Source organism: Ptiloglossa arizonensis, chromosome 1 (genome assembly GCF_051014685.1).
Source record: "Ptiloglossa arizonensis isolate GNS036 chromosome 1, iyPtiAriz1_principal, whole genome shotgun sequence".
Lineage (NCBI taxonomy): Eukaryota > Metazoa > Arthropoda > Insecta > Hymenoptera > Colletidae > Ptiloglossa > Ptiloglossa arizonensis.
This window is the reverse complement of record NC_135048.1, coordinates 16138388-16155126: the sequence shown is the minus strand read 5'-3', so window position 1 is coordinate 16155126 and position 16739 is coordinate 16138388. Positions and strand designations below refer to the sequence as shown.

Below are 16739 nucleotides of genomic sequence, written 5' to 3'. Positions count from 1 at the left end.
AGAAACGCGCTTTGTGCTTTAAGTGCATTAAATAAATGCATTTTAAATACTTTTCCATTATTTTAATACATATACTTTTATATGTATGCACTTTGTGTCATATTGTGCATACATATGTACAATTTTAGTTATAATAATTTGTTATATGAAATAACTATTGTTTACACGAATCATACATTTAAAGAGAATTTATTCAGATAATTACGTTACAAATGTATTTGTTCTGAACTATTTTAATTATAAATATTGACCTTAAAGATGATTTATATTGTATTGAATAAAAATAAAATTTCAATATATTTTGACATGAAATTTTCCAATAAAGCATACAAAATAGAATCTTATTTTCATGTTTTATTTAAAATTTAACACAATCACACAGTTAAATGTTCATTTATATTTACAATAGAAATTGAAATTTGTCCATCACAAGCGCCATGATTACATTTATTCATCCATTTGTCCATAGTTTCCGTCAGTGATGCTCATGTTAACGTAATTTGAAAAAGATATATTTTAACTTCTATTAAATTTAATCCATAATCTCGCCAATATTTTTAGTTATTATAAAATTCATCATGCATCTAATTTAAGTAATTGTGATTGGCTAGGTCTTTTTTAAATTTGGAAAAATTCACCTCGATAATGAGTGTCACTGATTTCCGCCATTCCCTCCGCGCCCCTACATGCTATCCTGGACGTATCATCTTGTTATGATAGTAGCTCTCGTTCTTGTCTCGAATCTGAAGACGTTTATGACCGCACTGTCGAAATTCGTAACTACTGTCAGTTTCCTAACCTCTTCACCGACGAATGTCCCGGTGTTTCGTGTTGTGTTCAATTAATAGTGACTTATAATCATATAACATGATGTCGCGATCAGTGCGTGCAGAGACTCGTAGTCGTGCCAAGGATGATATTAAGCGTGTAATGCAAGTCGTTGACAAAGTTCGCCATTGGTAAATCTCTTAACATATTATAGATGCACGAGGATATGTTGAAATGTCTTACAAAAAAAGTAAAAAAAATAATAATAAAACTATATCGGATATCGGAAATGGATTAAAGTTTTTATTACTTGCGAGATTTAATAGAGATTTTGCATTACACATGTCAGCTGTAAACAGACCTCTGTAGTTCTGAAAATGTTTCATGCGTGTTGATTGAGTAATAGTGTTCTATGTCTGCTTTTTTAATAACAGTAACGAAGGTAGCTTTTCTGTCTGTTGATCTGATATTAATCTGAAGAATGTACTTCTTATGTGAACACTTTTATAGGGAAAAGAAATGGGTTACAATAGGGGAAACCACTATGAAGATTTATAAGTGGGTTCCTATATCGTCACTTGATCAGGTGAGTAGAAATCATAAAGTATATATAAAAGTAAGAAGTAATAATAAGTACTTTGTTGTTTAGAAGAAGAAGGGAAAAACAGTTGCAGACAAGGAAAATGGCTTACCAAGAAAAAGTGGACTAGATTCTTCAAATTCTAACTTTGGACTTACAGAAGACTCTAACACATGTGAGTTGAATTCTTATAGCTTGTAAAGTATTACTTGCGGTTTATTAGAAAATTATAAAACAATTTTTTCAATGTATCAGGTTTCTCAACAGTTAGTGATTCCCAAGGATTAACTGACTTTTCTGCACATCTGGGGTTTTCGGAAGACTCGAATTCTCAAAATAGTGAACCAACGCCTAAAAGGTTAAAGACTGAGTAAAGTTTATTCTGTGACTGTTATTTGGAAAATGAGTTATTTAGGAAATCATTTATATCTTGTATGAAGTTGCACGCGATAAGATTATCTTAGATCATAGTTGTGAATGGTTAGATTGAAAGAAGTTTCTTCATTTTCCACTTTACCCCATGTTTAGTGAAAACTTTTACGTATTGAAGAAAAGAGTAATTGTATGAAACAACTTGAATTATGTGTAGTGAAATTTATTTTTTTATACACGGATTTGTTACAAATTTTCATGGTTCAATTTAGAAGCTAGAACTAATAATAGTTTAATAAAAAATTTGTGTTGAATGTTCAGTCCGTTTTAAAATCTGTTTTGAAGAGAATAAAACGGTATAGGATGCAATTATTATTGAAAACGGATTGTACATTTTAAACAATCTTCGTGTCATCACAGTATTATTTCATATTTGAAATGAATATATATATATTCATTTACTTCATAGTTACATCTTACAAAAATGATTGCAAAACATTTAAACACTGTAATCTTAAAAATGTACAATAGATAATAGTACATTTATTTTTGCTGTAAAATAGTCTCTCAAAAACACTTATTTGTAATATTACAATTCAACGTATTTATACTTTTAAACATGATAATATGTTCAATAATTGTTTGGTAATTGAAGATCATTGTACATATTTCAAATACCATCTTTTGCAATTAAATATTCTAGGGCAAATTTGCATTCCTTCAGATTATGTTATAGCACCGTGACATGTACAAAATAAGCTTTGAAATTTATCAATAAAATAATACTATTGAGAACATTTGAATTTATGCCTATGTGAGTTTTCTAGAGTGAACAAAATATCCTTTAATGAGATTATAATTAATTGTTTTCATTTGTTTCGGAATAAATGTACTTAATATTTATAATCTCTAGAGATCTGTGTTGGCTTTAAAATAAAAATAATGTAGCATACAATAGTTATTATAATTTCTATATGGTAACTGTATATATGATTTCTTACTTATGAATTTAATACTCTGTCTTGGAATATATATAGAAGAATATGTGAGTACGTAACAATTTTATGTTCTTCAATACCTTTGTTTTGCTATATTTAATCAAAACAAAATTGTTGCATTTAATGTAGACAAAAATATTCAAATTATTTTATGTTATATAAAAAATGATAATATTTATGCAAGTGAAATTCATAAAAAATGTGGAATAAAAATCGATTGTTATATAAAAATATTTTCCATGGTGCTCAAAGTTACGTCATGTATCAGTAGTTAAAGAGATTACAAAAATCATTACCACGGTAAACTTTTCCCATCATATTGAAGAAAACAGCCTGTATGTTTTTCAGTTAACAAACTTAGCGTACTTAAAATGTTACTGACACTGGTATCAATATCCATGGGTGCATTATTTCCTCCCATGTCTGTGCGCACCCAACCTGGGTGCAAAGAAGTGACTAGAATTCCATCTTCCTTCAAATCAATGCTCATTGATTTTGTTGCTGCATTAAGTGCTGCCTAGAAATTACATAAGGTCTGTCAGCCTTGTTTATTGTAAACTGCATAATGTGTCAACATATTTAGTATTACATGAAAGTTCTTGAAAAACAGAGGTAGAAAGATAAGTGTTCAATTATCTTGATATTTTATGGTTTAATTGAAAAGGAGTTTGAAAATACATGTGTTATCTATGTATGAAATATATTTGAAAATTGTTTTTTCAGTTACTAAAGAATTTGTATCTCTGATGAATCTACTATGTTAACATCTACACATTTAATGTTTATGATATAAGATGTTATTTGGCCCTGTATTTTGGACACTGCTTTTTCATCAAAATGAAATAAGATTTGTGGCATTACACAGACATAAGAGAGGCTAATAACTATTAAATTTATAAATTCACACACATGTGAAAATGGACAATTAAGTATTAATGGAAACGAAAGAATAGTACCTTGCTACATCTATAAGGATAATATCCACCTTGATCATTGTCGGCAATACTTCCAAGAATAGAGGACATGTTAATAATTGCAGACCTGTTGATGGTCATCTTTGATTTGTCCTCGAAATTTTTAGATGCTATTTTTAACAGTGGCAAAAGTGCCTTCAAATTTATCAAGTTAACAACATTTCTTCATAATTAATACATCATAAATAAGCAATTTGGATAATTTTTAATTATTTCTTTTTTTGTTTTTTCTAGTAGAAGTTTCATAAAAACAATTGAAAATAAAAATGAATTAATGCAATATCGGATTAGTATAAAAAAAAATTAAAGAAACTATTTAAAAAAAATATTACTTATAGATGAAAATAAGTTGTATTTATTTTATGTTTCATCTACAGATATTATTTTTACTTTTTATTATCTAATCATTATTTGGATGTCAAATCAGTGTAATTCTTATATAGTAAACTTACCTTTGTTAGTAATATTGGTACCACTGTGTTTACAAAAAATGTTTCCTTAAGTTCATTCTCTTTCACGAAGTTGAGTCGTGTAAATTTTGGACTGATCCCAGCATTATTGAACAAAACATTCAGCCCATTATAGCTCACTTTATTCTTGATAGTCTGTACTATTTTATCGTAATTTTTCGTGTCGAATAAATCTGTAATCAAACAACGAAAGAAAGCATTGAATGAAGAAATTCGAATTTAAAATGCAACAATTACGAAAGTATATTACATTAAATTAATTAAATCCAAATGATCCAAAAATTGTTTAACCATTATGTTTAATTAATTAAAATAGTAATTAAATAAAATGAATAAAACAATTTTTGTTTTGCGCATGAATTGTTTTTCTGATTCAAAATTTATAATTTACCATGAGAATTATTTAATATTAATATCTGTTAAGATGTAGCATCGACGAATTTATTTATTCAAATATTTTCAATGAAAATTTGAAGAATAACGTTTTTAAAAAAAAACTAGTAGATTTTTACAAATATTTTAAGTAATTAAAGGTTTACCTTTAGCAATTTAATAACCATACGTAATCAATATCTTTTTAATTAAGAATAATACAAAAATAACTATGAATGTTTAACAGATTTCCTGAGATTTCATTTTAAGTTCCAATATGCTATCAATGTCTATATTGGTATATAGTTTAATTAATAAATCCATTGCCTCTGTTTTTTATTCCTTTTGTTTTAAATAGTTAATAAATTTGGCCGATTATGTCTTTTACTTTCTCCGCGAGTATCAATACTTTTGTTTGTATATATTATGGGTAATTATTAATTCTATATTTAAAATAAATAAAGAGTTACGAGTAACTGTGTACGTATATTTGGCTGCAGTGATTGTTGTTTCACTTTTACACTATAGCAACTGTTCTAATCGATATAGTAGTATTTTTCTTAGAATGGCTATGTGGTGCATACTTACTGCTCTTATAATATAACGTTTCTTCTATTTATTAAAAAATACAAATTTCGAGTTATTGCGACATATAACACCTATAAAATCATTTAAGCAACAATTCGTATTTTCCATCGTTATCAGTGATATCGGGTACATTTTGCTATCATTGGTAAGTAGGTTATTCTCCTTTAGATTAATTTTTTGTCCCCAACTTTATTTACGATACAAAAATAATATATTACAAAATAATATTTTACAAAATTCATTAAGACGTTTCGTTACGAAAAAATTATACTTTGATTATAACTAAAGCATAAAAACATGTTGAAATAATAATAATACTGTATTGTATATATAAAATTATAAAACGGAATGCACAATTTTATATAAAGATAGCATGTTGAAATTTATTTATTATTTTTTTCGCATCGAATTGAACCGTATAAAGTCATTCAATCATTCCCAAATTTTACCGATTTTCTGAGTCTCTTACGTTTCTCTGTTGTGCCAAATTTTCATTTCACGATTATTTAATTGTTCCATCAACGCAAAGTCGACGTGTCATAATTCCCAATTGCCGCTTATTTATAAACTCATTGCTCTTGCGCAAGATTAAAATACTCAGTCGACGTTGGTCAAGGTGACAAAAAAATATTAGAAGATTATCAGATACCAGCAGCATGTTGAATACCTTGTCAATAACATTTAAACTATGGAAGACATAACTAATCAAACTCTTGCTCTACCGATGATATAAAAAACGAATCGTTTTCTTTTCATTATATTCCGTGATATGAAATCTCGTGGTTCGAAGAAGAGATCATGGTGTTTTAACTGTCGAAAGAAACCGCAAACAATGGATTCGGATTTAAGCGATCAAGAAACAACAAACGACGCAGAGCCAATGGACAGTCTCGTAACATCTTTAGGTAAGCGTAAAGAATAATATTCCAACGATTTGTTAATTTAATCGCGAGTACCGTTCTTCTCTGTATGATAAGATCTATCGACGATTACAAATATTTGCACGCAATCATCGATTATTTTCCGCAATGACGTTCCATCTTTCTAGCAATTTCTCAGTATTTTCTGCATTGCAGTTCTATTATCTACAATTGAAACATATCGTGTGTTCTGCTAATAGTCGTAACGTTAAAACATTTTACAGGAAGAAACAGATAAAATTTACAAGACGTATCTGTTAACAAATTTTGTATTTCTTCTAACTGGATGCATCACGAGAACTCTTTTTGTAATATTAATTTTATCAATTTTTTCAATTAAATTAAACTAATATCTGTATCATCACGACCGCAGTATGTTTTTTTTTTGTTCATAACAAATTTCGTATAAGAACTATACTTTTGTATCATATAGTATTGGGTTATTCGGAAAGTCATTTCGTTTTTTTTTTTTTGGTGAAAATGAAACACGATTTTTTTAGAGTGTATAAATATTTTATTAAATTATATATTCTCCGTTTTGGAAAACGAAATGACTTTCCGAACAACCTAATAGTTTATTAAAAACAACGAGAATCTGATCGTTCAATTTACTTTTTGCTTCGATTTAAGTCTATACAACGTAACTGTCTGTAAGTTGTACTGGAGTAAAAATAATATATTCTGCCCCAAGAGCAGTGAAAGTAATAGATTTTTATCTTGAATGCGAGTTCAATGACAAGTTAACGACAAGCGAACAACGTCGTGATCATTCGTTGTTATAGTATGGTTAACAGTTACGATAGACACAAAAACGGGGACAAAAAGCTGTCTATTTTTGTAGCATTTGAACCGTAGTCTTTATATTCACCCATGGTAACCATAGTATATAAAATTCCCTCGTTATAATATTCTGCTAATTATTTATCGAAATGTTTGTAAAATACGATGAAGTTTTAAACGTGAAAGAAGAGCAAGTCATGGAAAGCTTTCTGCCCAAGTAGAATATATGAATTAATTTACTGTTATATTACTATATATAAAAATGACAAATAACAGCACCATTGAAATTCTTAATTAAGATCCTTGTTCAGTATTTTTTGGAATCTATCGATATCCACGGAATTTGTTTCGTTTAATAGTTCGTTGCATGAGAAATTTAAGTACACAAGTTTAATCTGCGATACCCTGTGATTTAAAAATAATGATAATTTGGTTCTGTCTGAGGGTCCAGCGTCTGGGAAACTTTCCCCTGGTCTCAACGAGAAAGTGTTTTTACTGTTTTTACATAAAATAAGCGTTGATACGTCTATTTGAAAGATAATCGTAAAATACAAGAATCTTTGTTGTACATGTTTGCATCTGTTTTAAAATTTTCGCTTTTTGTATAGAACCTGCACATTCATCTGCTTCCTAGTATCATAGGAACAACGATGAGTTATGGCTTCAAGGAAATGCGGTATTGTGCGTAAGGGAATGTATTCAGTGTCGAGTAATTTTTTCTTAATCGCAGATTGAACGAAATTGTTCGATTAAAACGTCTGATTCGATACGAGTTGCAATTCCTTTCGGAATAGACCTTCCTTTTTTCGAGACAGGATGTCTCGTTTATTATGACCACCTTAAATACGTCCAGTGTTTTGGACGAGACGAAAAAATATCTTAGGAGGAGATCTCTTTATTTCGAAAGAACAAATATTGTGAAAAATGAAATTCTTTTCTTAATATGACCGTCTTCGAAACATCAAGGTTATCGCCATTTTTGAAAGCAGAACGAATTGTAAGACAATAGAATTTAAGTTATGAAGTTTCATAAAAAAAACGCGAACGAAAATAACGATCATTATACGCAACCAGATTGTCTCGAAAGAGAATATCCGTGTCAGTGTACATTTGATAGGGTAATTAATTGTATCCAACAGGTAACCTCTTACCTCGATATTGAAATGTATAGTCGTTAGAATTTTAATTTACACACCGAGAGAAATAAAAAATGTTTGTTGATGTAAGATCTAACATAACGTGATGCGATGCGTTAGCTTTTCCTTCCTCTTGTATCTATTATTTCTTGTACTTAAAATGAACACATATATCGATGTGTATAGTTATAGATTAAACACTTAATTCTTTTTTTAATTATTCAGCGAATAAGAAAAGTAGAATTATATTCTAAATTTTTTCCCTCCTATGAGAAACGGTATTTGTTTGAAATAATCAATAAAAATCAATTAAATAATTCAAAACGACACTTTGGTTGCGAATAAGCCTAATCACGTTTGAACATAATCGTTATCTTCGCGTATAGGCGTCACACAGTTGTAATATTGTTGGACTACAATATTTTATGTCGTTAACATAAAATATTCTTTGTCCGAGTCGAATTTCAATAAGGTCGTGTTGTAGGTCATGATATTTTATTAACAGCAGCTATCGAAATATAAATATAAATATATAGAATTCTATTTACAAAGATAGAGGTGACCTTCACACACGGAAACGACTTCATTTACAAATAGAAAGGAAACGTTACCATCGTATTATGGCTCCTTCTGTCCATGCAATTTTTTTCTGTAAAAATTCTTCTCTGACTGCCCCAGTTTCCAAAGTGTTAAAGATACTTATCGATATTGCTTCACTTTTTATATATGTATTATTTGTAAGGAAAAAGTTTAAAAATAATAAATAAGTATCCTTTTATGTAACAACAATTGAATTTACGATGTTATTGAAAAATTAACATTTTATTTTTGAAACTAACGCTAAGTTTTCTCCGCGCGTTAAAATTATAACTATTATAAGAATTTCATTATTCGATTTTAAAATTAATCCTATCAAACTTCATTAAAATCATTGAATACTATAAAATTCTATTACTAACCAGTAAGTTAGTAATACTGAAGAATTTTAAATTATTCTTTATAATAGAGATATTAACCTACAGAATTTTCTCGAACTTCGAAACGATATATCTCATACTTACCTATTTCGATAATATGAATATTTTTTGACTTCTCAGCTAATGCGGTTAATTCCTGGAAAAAGATAGAATTTTCTAAATTTTGATAATTGACAATTATATGAGACTTTTTAAAATGTAATTGAAAGAAATCTATGGTTTATTTGAGTCGAAGTTACGCGTGATTAATTCTCAATTCAAAATATGGAAAATGTTTGGAAAATCGAACGATGAATTCTTAAACTGCGAAAGTAAACCTTATGCCATCTGTACGAGTTTCCATGAGTATTGTTCGTTAAACTTGTCGGATCGAAATCTTCCCGGAGAACCGGTTTTTAAAGTTCATTTTGTAACGAAATCTGCATGACTTGCACGTTACCGATTACTTGCGTAACAATCGGCACATATTGTATGAGTCACTATAAATCAGACTTCAAACTTGTGCACTTGCAGCAATCATATAACAGATGGCGGTGAACGAACCAAGTAGGCGTCAGTTCGCTCTTGTCTTTCAGTCTTAAGAAATCGTCGAGTGCAGTACGTCGACGTTTTACCGCTCTTACGAGAGAGACAGCGATTACTTAGTACATTCCTTTGTAACGCGGATTTAATAACAACAGTAAAAATCAACAATGGCTCCGATTGGTAAGTCGGATTTACAAAATATATTCGGTCCTTGCGTAATATCTTTAGTAAATTACTTTGTGGCCAATCTTACCTTTGCTTTATATATGTCTCGGCACGTTGCAAAAATATTCTGTGGCGGTTGCGACAGTTTTGTTAAGTGTTTCACCAGACCGAGTCCTAGTCCGCGATTACAACCGGTAATAAGTATTGACTTCATTTTCTTCGGTGATTTCCTTCTCGCAGATACTATCGTCACAATTCTTTAATACATAGTAGTACTTGAGTAACTTTATTATCGTGTGTTGAGAGACACGAGTACCATCAACGTGACGTCACGTGACCGTGATCAGCTTGCAATAATCATGGCGACGTTAACACTACTCGCTAGGCTTGTGTCATTTCGTTCTGCACATGCGAAATTGCTCGAGTTACCATGGTCCAGGTGTAACGCTTTTCCTTATGGTAAAACTGCGATGGCCTGCGTATGCTGTGAGTGTCGAAACGCGGTGATATTTATATGCAAATGCAGCTTAATTTTGTTGTTGTTGTACAAAAACTGTAATTTTTGACTCTGACAATCACTCGCTGTATCGGCAAGGTTAAAATTAATCGTATAGAAATTACGTGATTCGATGATTTATTGAAGAAATCGGTTGACTTACATATGATTCAAAAAACGATCTAACTTTTATACAGTGTTTTTTCAAATTACTTCTTAATTTCGAGTAAATGAAAGTCGATATGTAACCTTATCATGATAGTCATTTTCATGTATTCCTTTCATTCTTAGTTGGAAGTGTTAGGATTCTTAGGAATTTATTATTGTATGTTAATAATAATTATTATTTTTTTTTTCAGCTGATCAAAAATTTATGTATGATCTACTCGTTATTGGTGGTGGATCTGGTGGTTTAGCAGCAGCTAAAGAAGCAGTGAATCTAGGTGCATCGGTTGCAGTTTTCGATTATGTAATACCATCTCCACGAGGTACAACTTGGGGTTTAGGTGGTACTTGTGTAAATGTTGGTTGTATACCAAAAAAATTGATGCATCAAGCAGCTTTATTGGGAGAAGCTGTACATGTATGTAGTTTGTTAAAACAAAGACTGCTTATAAAATTTAAAAAAACCTTTTAATTTTATAATTTTATTTTGTTAGGAATCAACATCTTATGGTTGGCAATTACCAGATCCAAAAACTATTAAACACGATTGGGAAGCATTAAGAACTGCAGTACAAAATCATATCAAATCTGTGAACTGGACCACGCGTGTTGATCTTAGAACAAAGTTAGTGTCATTATGAATCTGTGTAAAATATATGTTTATTTTTTATTTATTTATAAGGATATCTCTTTTGTGTTTGTAGGAAAGTCGAATATATTAATGCACATGCATATTTTAAGGACGAACATACACTATGTGGAGTAATGAAGAATGGAGAAGAAAAAATGTTTACAGCCCGAAATATTTTGATTGCTGTAGGTGGGAGACCAAAATATCCTAACATTCCTGGTGCTTTGGAACATGGTATAACCAGCGATGATATTTTTAGTTTAGAGAAAGCACCAGGAAAAACGCTTATTATTGGTGCAGGATGTATCCTTTTTCCATAAAAATTGCAAAGATTAACTTGTCAATTTAAATTTTATGCATACGATAATTTTCCTTAATAGATAAATAGACATTGGTTTAGAGTGTGCTGGGTTCTTGAATGGTTTAGGTTACGACGCAACAGTAATGGTACGTTCCATCATTTTGAGAGGATTCGATCAGCAAATGGCAAACCTTGTTGCCGAGGAAATGGAGAGACGAGGTGTACATTTTATTTATCAAGCTAAGCCATCAAAAGTTGAAAAACAAAGTGATGGTCGACGTCTCGTACATTGGGTCGATAAAGTATGTTTTAAAAATCGTTTCACGAGAAATAATGTTCATGTAAAACAATACAGTTCCCATTTTTTTTTCTTTTTAGAATGGTCAAGTTCATCAAGATGTTTTTGACACTGTCCTTTTTGCTATTGGTCGCAAAGCACTCACGGAAGAATTGAAACCCGGAAATATAAATTTGAAACTTGTTCCGGAAACGGGAAAGATTGATGCAGTACACGAACAAACGAATATTCCACACATATACGCCGTTGGTGATGTGCTTCATGTAAGTTTTATATTTATGGACAACTCAGATTTTGACTTTTGTAAAAAGGATTCCCTCATTTTATGAAAATTTAACGTATTTTGCATATGCGTTTATAACTATATCTACGTATTTAGAAAAAACCGGAGTTAACACCTGTTGCGATACACGCTGGACGATTGTTGGCAAGAAGATTATTCGGAAACTCGACGCAACAAATGGATTATACGAATGTGGCAACGACAGTGTTCAGTCCATTAGAATATGGCTGTGTCGGTCTCAGCGAAGAGGCTGCAATTGCTATTCACGGAGACGAAAAGATAGAAGTTTACCATATGTACTATAAACCAACGGAGTTTTTCATACCACAGAAGGATATTTCTCATTGTTACCTGAAAGTTATTGCTTTTAAAGACGGCGATGAAAGAGTGCTTGGCTTGCACTTTGTTGGTCCACATGCCGGTGAAGTCATCCAAGGTTTCTCTGCTGCTATAAAGTATGTATTAACTTATACTTTTTAGAACAATATATACCATTTAATATTTCTATTCACTATTATTTTTTTTCTAGTTGTAATTTAACATTCCCCAAATTGAAGGACACAGTTGGTATCCACCCAACAGTCGCAGAAGAGTTCACACGTGTGTCCATAACTAAACGATCTGGGTTTGACCCCAAACCACAGAGTTGCTGTAGTTAAAGCCCACCTAATTTTAGACTCATTGCATTGTCGATATTTGTGAATATATTAAAGTGCGATCAACTCTAAACGTTTTAGATGTTTGTGCATCTATCCTTTGCCTCCGAATTAATTTATTAAAAGGGGCTCGCAATGCAAAATATTTTTTTTACCAGTGAAAATAGGTGAATTTTTAGGATATTACAGTATTTTGAACGAAAAATCATAAAGCAATTTACGATACATCTTGTCGTATAAGATGTGTGTTAATTTGCATCTAATTTGCATGTTGTACTTACAACGATTTTTTATAAGTATAATTTTTCCAGGTACCATATATTATGTATACATACGAATGAAATTAAACGAAACTAAAAATATTTATGAATCGCAAACTTATTTTATCATAGAATTCAATTTTCTATTATGCAACTTTCAATTTAGTGTTCCCTTCTAACTTCTACTTATGTTCAGGTTCCTATTTTGAAATATGTATTTAATATTTTAAGGAAGGAATAATCGAACAACAGTTGAAACATGTTACAATATCTATATTCATTTTTATATTTTCAAAAACAATTATAAATTCGCAGCCAATTAGCTCGGTACTACTCGCGACGAAGAATTAATGTTCGTCGCGAGTAATACCGATTACCAGGTCTCACCACGTGGAGGTTGCTGCGAGTGGAGACCCGGAGAGAGATAGATGGAATCAAAGTTCCATCGATCTCCCTCGACACGCGGTACAAACGAAATTACTAAACTCCAGAGATAGAAGGAATCGATGTTTCTTTGATCTCCTCGTTTAGTTCTGCCAAGCAATTACAGTATGGAAAAATTAGGCAAAATTGGGAAAGACGCGACACGAACCGTGCAGTTGGTCCTACTAGGTCTATCCCGTTTCCCCTCCGTGGTTCCGATTCCAGAGAAAACGAACGACGCCTACCACTCCCCTAGAGGAGTGCCCCGTTTCTCCATCTTTACGACGAGAGGGTCTTATTTTGGAGGCTTTCGCAGGGACCGGCAAAAATGCCTGCTCCTGTGCTCGCAACATGCCCCCTCTGGAAGCGGACACATCGGAAGAGACGGCGATAGACCGTTCGGACTACTTACACGGCCGGCCACTTGCTTGTACAAGAAGCAGTGGTGACCGGACCGAGGAACGAGGAAGCGAGCAAAATTAAGCTAAAGATTGGATAATTGCTTGGCAGATCACACCCTTAAAACTAACTTATTCTAACTGCAGAGATAGAAGGAATCAATGTTCCTTCGATCTCCTCGTTTAATTCTGCCGAGCAATTACGTTATGGAAAAATGAGGCAAAATTGGGAAATACGCGACGCGAACCGTAGAGTTGTTCCTACTAGGTCGGTCCCGTTTCCCCTCAGTGGGCCCGATTCTCAAGGATATGCGCGACGCCGTCCACTCCTCTAGAGGAGTGCCCCGTTTCTCCCAACTCCGCAGCCAGGAGCCACGCAGAGCGTGGACCTGACTCACGGAGGATGACGAAGAGAGGGTCTTATGATGGATCAAGGGCTTCCGCAGGGACCGGTGCGAACACCTGCCCCTGTGTTCGCAGCATGTTCTCTCTCAAAGCGGACGCACCAGAAGAGACGGCGATCGAGCGTTCGGTCCACCTCCACGGCCGGTCACTTGCTTATGCAACAAGCAGAGGTGGCCGGACTGAGTGACGAGCAAGCGAGCAAAAAGAAGCTAAAGATTGGATAATTGCTCGGCAGATCACAGATATTCGTACATGGTGACCTTAAAACTAACTTAGTTTATACTTAGAATTAACAGTCCCGCGGAGGATGCAATACATCAGTCCTCTTCGTTCTTCGTTCTTCGTTTTCCGATACATCTAAGAGAATGTATCTAAGAGAAACCTAAGAGAAACCTAAAATCATGGCATAATAGAAAATAGAAATGAATTTGGTTAGTGGAAAAAGATAAACATGTCAAAACAAGTAGAAATTAAAATCGGAGTACAAATGAAATGAATTAGACAAAGAAACAATTAAAAAAAAAAGAAAGGATTGAGAGATTGGTCGCCAGTACTGACCACCGCCTACCGGCGGCCAGTACCGGTTACCAAGGTGGGGGGTCCCCCTTCCATAAACCTAAAACGAAGAGATCCGTCCACCTCGGAGGCTCCAGGAACAATGAAATTTTAAACAACCAGGGGCTCCTTATATACCCTCCCCAAGGTGACTTACCGTTTCTTCCATTGTCTTTGTTCGATCTAATCGAAATCTTCGAAGGCGAACGGTTTCGGTGAATGTTTGATCATTTCCGCGATTGTTACTAACATTTATGGAGGTTGCCAATATTGATCGAACAATGTGCATCTTATTTATGTATTCCAATTAATTAAGAAACTTATAGAAATTGATTTTGATCGAGACTCGATGTTAAAACGTGTTTCGTCAAGTTTTTAAGCATGGAAAGTAACAATTGTTCATTAAATACATTAATTTAACATTTGTTTAATTCTTATAATTTACACAATACGCGTGGAAGTTGCATTTTTTACTTAAAAGCGCCGAAATTCAATTAATCGTTTCTCTAGATGGAAAAATCATCGCGATGAAAACTTGTGAATCGATAATCGATACCTGTAGCCTTGAAAATGTCAGTTGGATCTCAGCGAAAAATTCCTTCGCGAACAAAGAATATTTCACTGAAATGATATTTTAAGCCATTATTTATACTAGGACATTGTTAATAATAGTCTAAAGTATGGTCCTACGACGGTTGTTAATAAATATGATAAATAAACATCGAGATATTGCGAAATCTGCGAAGACGAACGGTTTCGGTGAATGTTTGATCATTTCCGCGATTGTTACTAACATGTATGCATATTCCCAATATTGATAGAACAATGTGCATCTTACTTATGTATTGCAATTAACTAAGAAACTTATAGAAATTGATTTTGATCGAGACTCGATGTTAGAACGTGTTTCGTAAAGTTTTAAAGCATGGAAAGTAACAATTGTTCATTAGATACATTAGTTTAACATTTGTTCAATTCTTATAATTTACACAATACGCGTAGAATTTGCATTTTTTACTTAGAAGCGCCGGAATTCAATTAATCGTTTCTTTAGATAGAAAAATCTTCGTGATGAACACTTGTGAATCGATAATCGATACCTGTAGCTTTGAAAATGTCAGTTGGATCTCAACGAAAAATTCCTTCGCGAACAAAGAATATTTCACTGAAATGATATTTTAAGCCATTATTTTTACTAGGACATTGTGAATAATTTGCTAAAGTATGGTCCTACGACGGTTGTTAATAATTATGATAAACAAACATCGAGAAATTGCAAAATCTGGGAAGGCGAATTGCTTTAGCGAATGTTTATGTCTCTAGGCGATTGTTATAAACATTTTTGCACGTTCCGAACTTTTATGTTACAGTATGTGAATTAAATTTTATCGGAAAATTTAACTAAGAGTTTGGTATACATATATTTCTCCATTTTTTATGATAATTAACATTTGTAATCTAATTAATGGTTTGCACTGTAAAAGTTGGAAATATTAATGTTACAAAATGCATTTTTTTTTGCATTGTAAATGAATAATTTGCTTATAAAGATTAATTTAGTTTGCAAATCGAGAAATATATGAATATCAATATTTTACTTTCATTTTCGATCACAATTAATTTCTGAAAACTAACTAATGATTTATAGTATGATGCCTAAATAAGATGCACATTTTTCGATCAATATTGAGAACATACATAAATGTTAATAACCATCACGGAAATAAACAAACATTCACCGAAACCGTTCGTCTTCGCAGATTTTGCAAAATCTCGATGTTTATTTATCATATTCATTAACAACCGTCGTAGGACCATACTTTAGACAATTATTAACAATGTTCTAGTGTAAATAATGGCTTAAAATATCATTTCGTTGAAATATTCTTTGTTCACGTTGGAATTGTTGTTATTGAGATCAAACCGACATTGTCAAGGCTGGAAATGTTTATCGATTCACAAACGTCCATCACGATGATTTTTCTATCTAGAAAAGCGATTAATTGAATTTCGACGCCTTTACATAAAGAATACAGCTTCCACGCGTAATCCAAAAACTATAAGAACGAAACCAATGTTAAACTAATGTATCTACTAAACAATTGTTACTTTCCATGCTTTGAAACATTAAGAAACACGTTTATACCTCGAATCTCGGTCAAAATTAATTGCTGTAGGCGAATCAATCATATTTAATGCATAAATAAGATGCACATTGTTCGATCAATATTGGGAACATGCGT

General features: G+C 32.2%; 3 protein-coding genes across 5 annotated transcripts; 2 read left to right on the top strand and 1 right to left on the bottom strand.

Annotated features, from left to right (window-relative positions):
* The first annotated feature begins 662 nt into the window (after positions 1–662).
* On the top strand, positions 663–2154 carry Bcl7-like (chromatin remodeling complex subunit BCL7B-like protein). Its single transcript, XM_076304650.1, has 4 exons — positions 663–959; positions 1279–1354; positions 1418–1523; positions 1604–2154. The coding sequence occupies exons 1-4, from the start codon at positions 868–870 to the stop codon at positions 1720–1722; spliced, it is 393 nt and encodes a 130-aa protein (XP_076160765.1). The 5' UTR covers positions 663–867; the 3' UTR covers positions 1723–2154.
* Positions 2117–9937, bottom strand: Sni (SDR family oxidoreductase sniffer). The gene is made up of 5 exons (XM_076304629.1): positions 9714–9937; positions 9020–9071; positions 4145–4335; positions 3675–3827; positions 2117–3235 (listed from the first exon to the last, which is right to left on the bottom strand). The coding sequence occupies exons 1-5, from the start codon at positions 9837–9839 to the stop codon at positions 3011–3013; spliced, it is 747 nt and encodes a 248-aa protein (XP_076160744.1). The 5' UTR covers positions 9840–9937; the 3' UTR covers positions 2117–3010.
* Trxr1 (Thioredoxin reductase 1) lies at positions 5839–12819 on the top strand. 3 transcript variants are annotated; one of them, XM_076304608.1, is made up of 9 exons: positions 9496–9640; positions 9866–10111; positions 10481–10704; positions 10781–10911; positions 10991–11220; positions 11306–11520; positions 11597–11779; positions 11896–12254; positions 12329–12819. In XM_076304608.1, exons 2-9 carry the CDS (start codon positions 9985–9987, stop codon positions 12456–12458), a joined length of 1599 nt encoding a protein of 532 aa, XP_076160723.1. In that variant the 5' UTR covers positions 9496–9640; positions 9866–9984; the 3' UTR covers positions 12459–12819. The 3 variants fall into 3 exon arrangements, with proteins under 3 accessions (XP_076160714.1, XP_076160732.1, XP_076160723.1); XM_076304599.1 differs by lacking the exons at positions 9496–9640; positions 9866–10111 and adding an exon at positions 5839–6027; XM_076304617.1 differs by lacking the exon at positions 9866–10111 and having other exon boundaries at positions 9480–9640.
* Positions 12820–16739: the final 3920 nt, after the last annotated feature.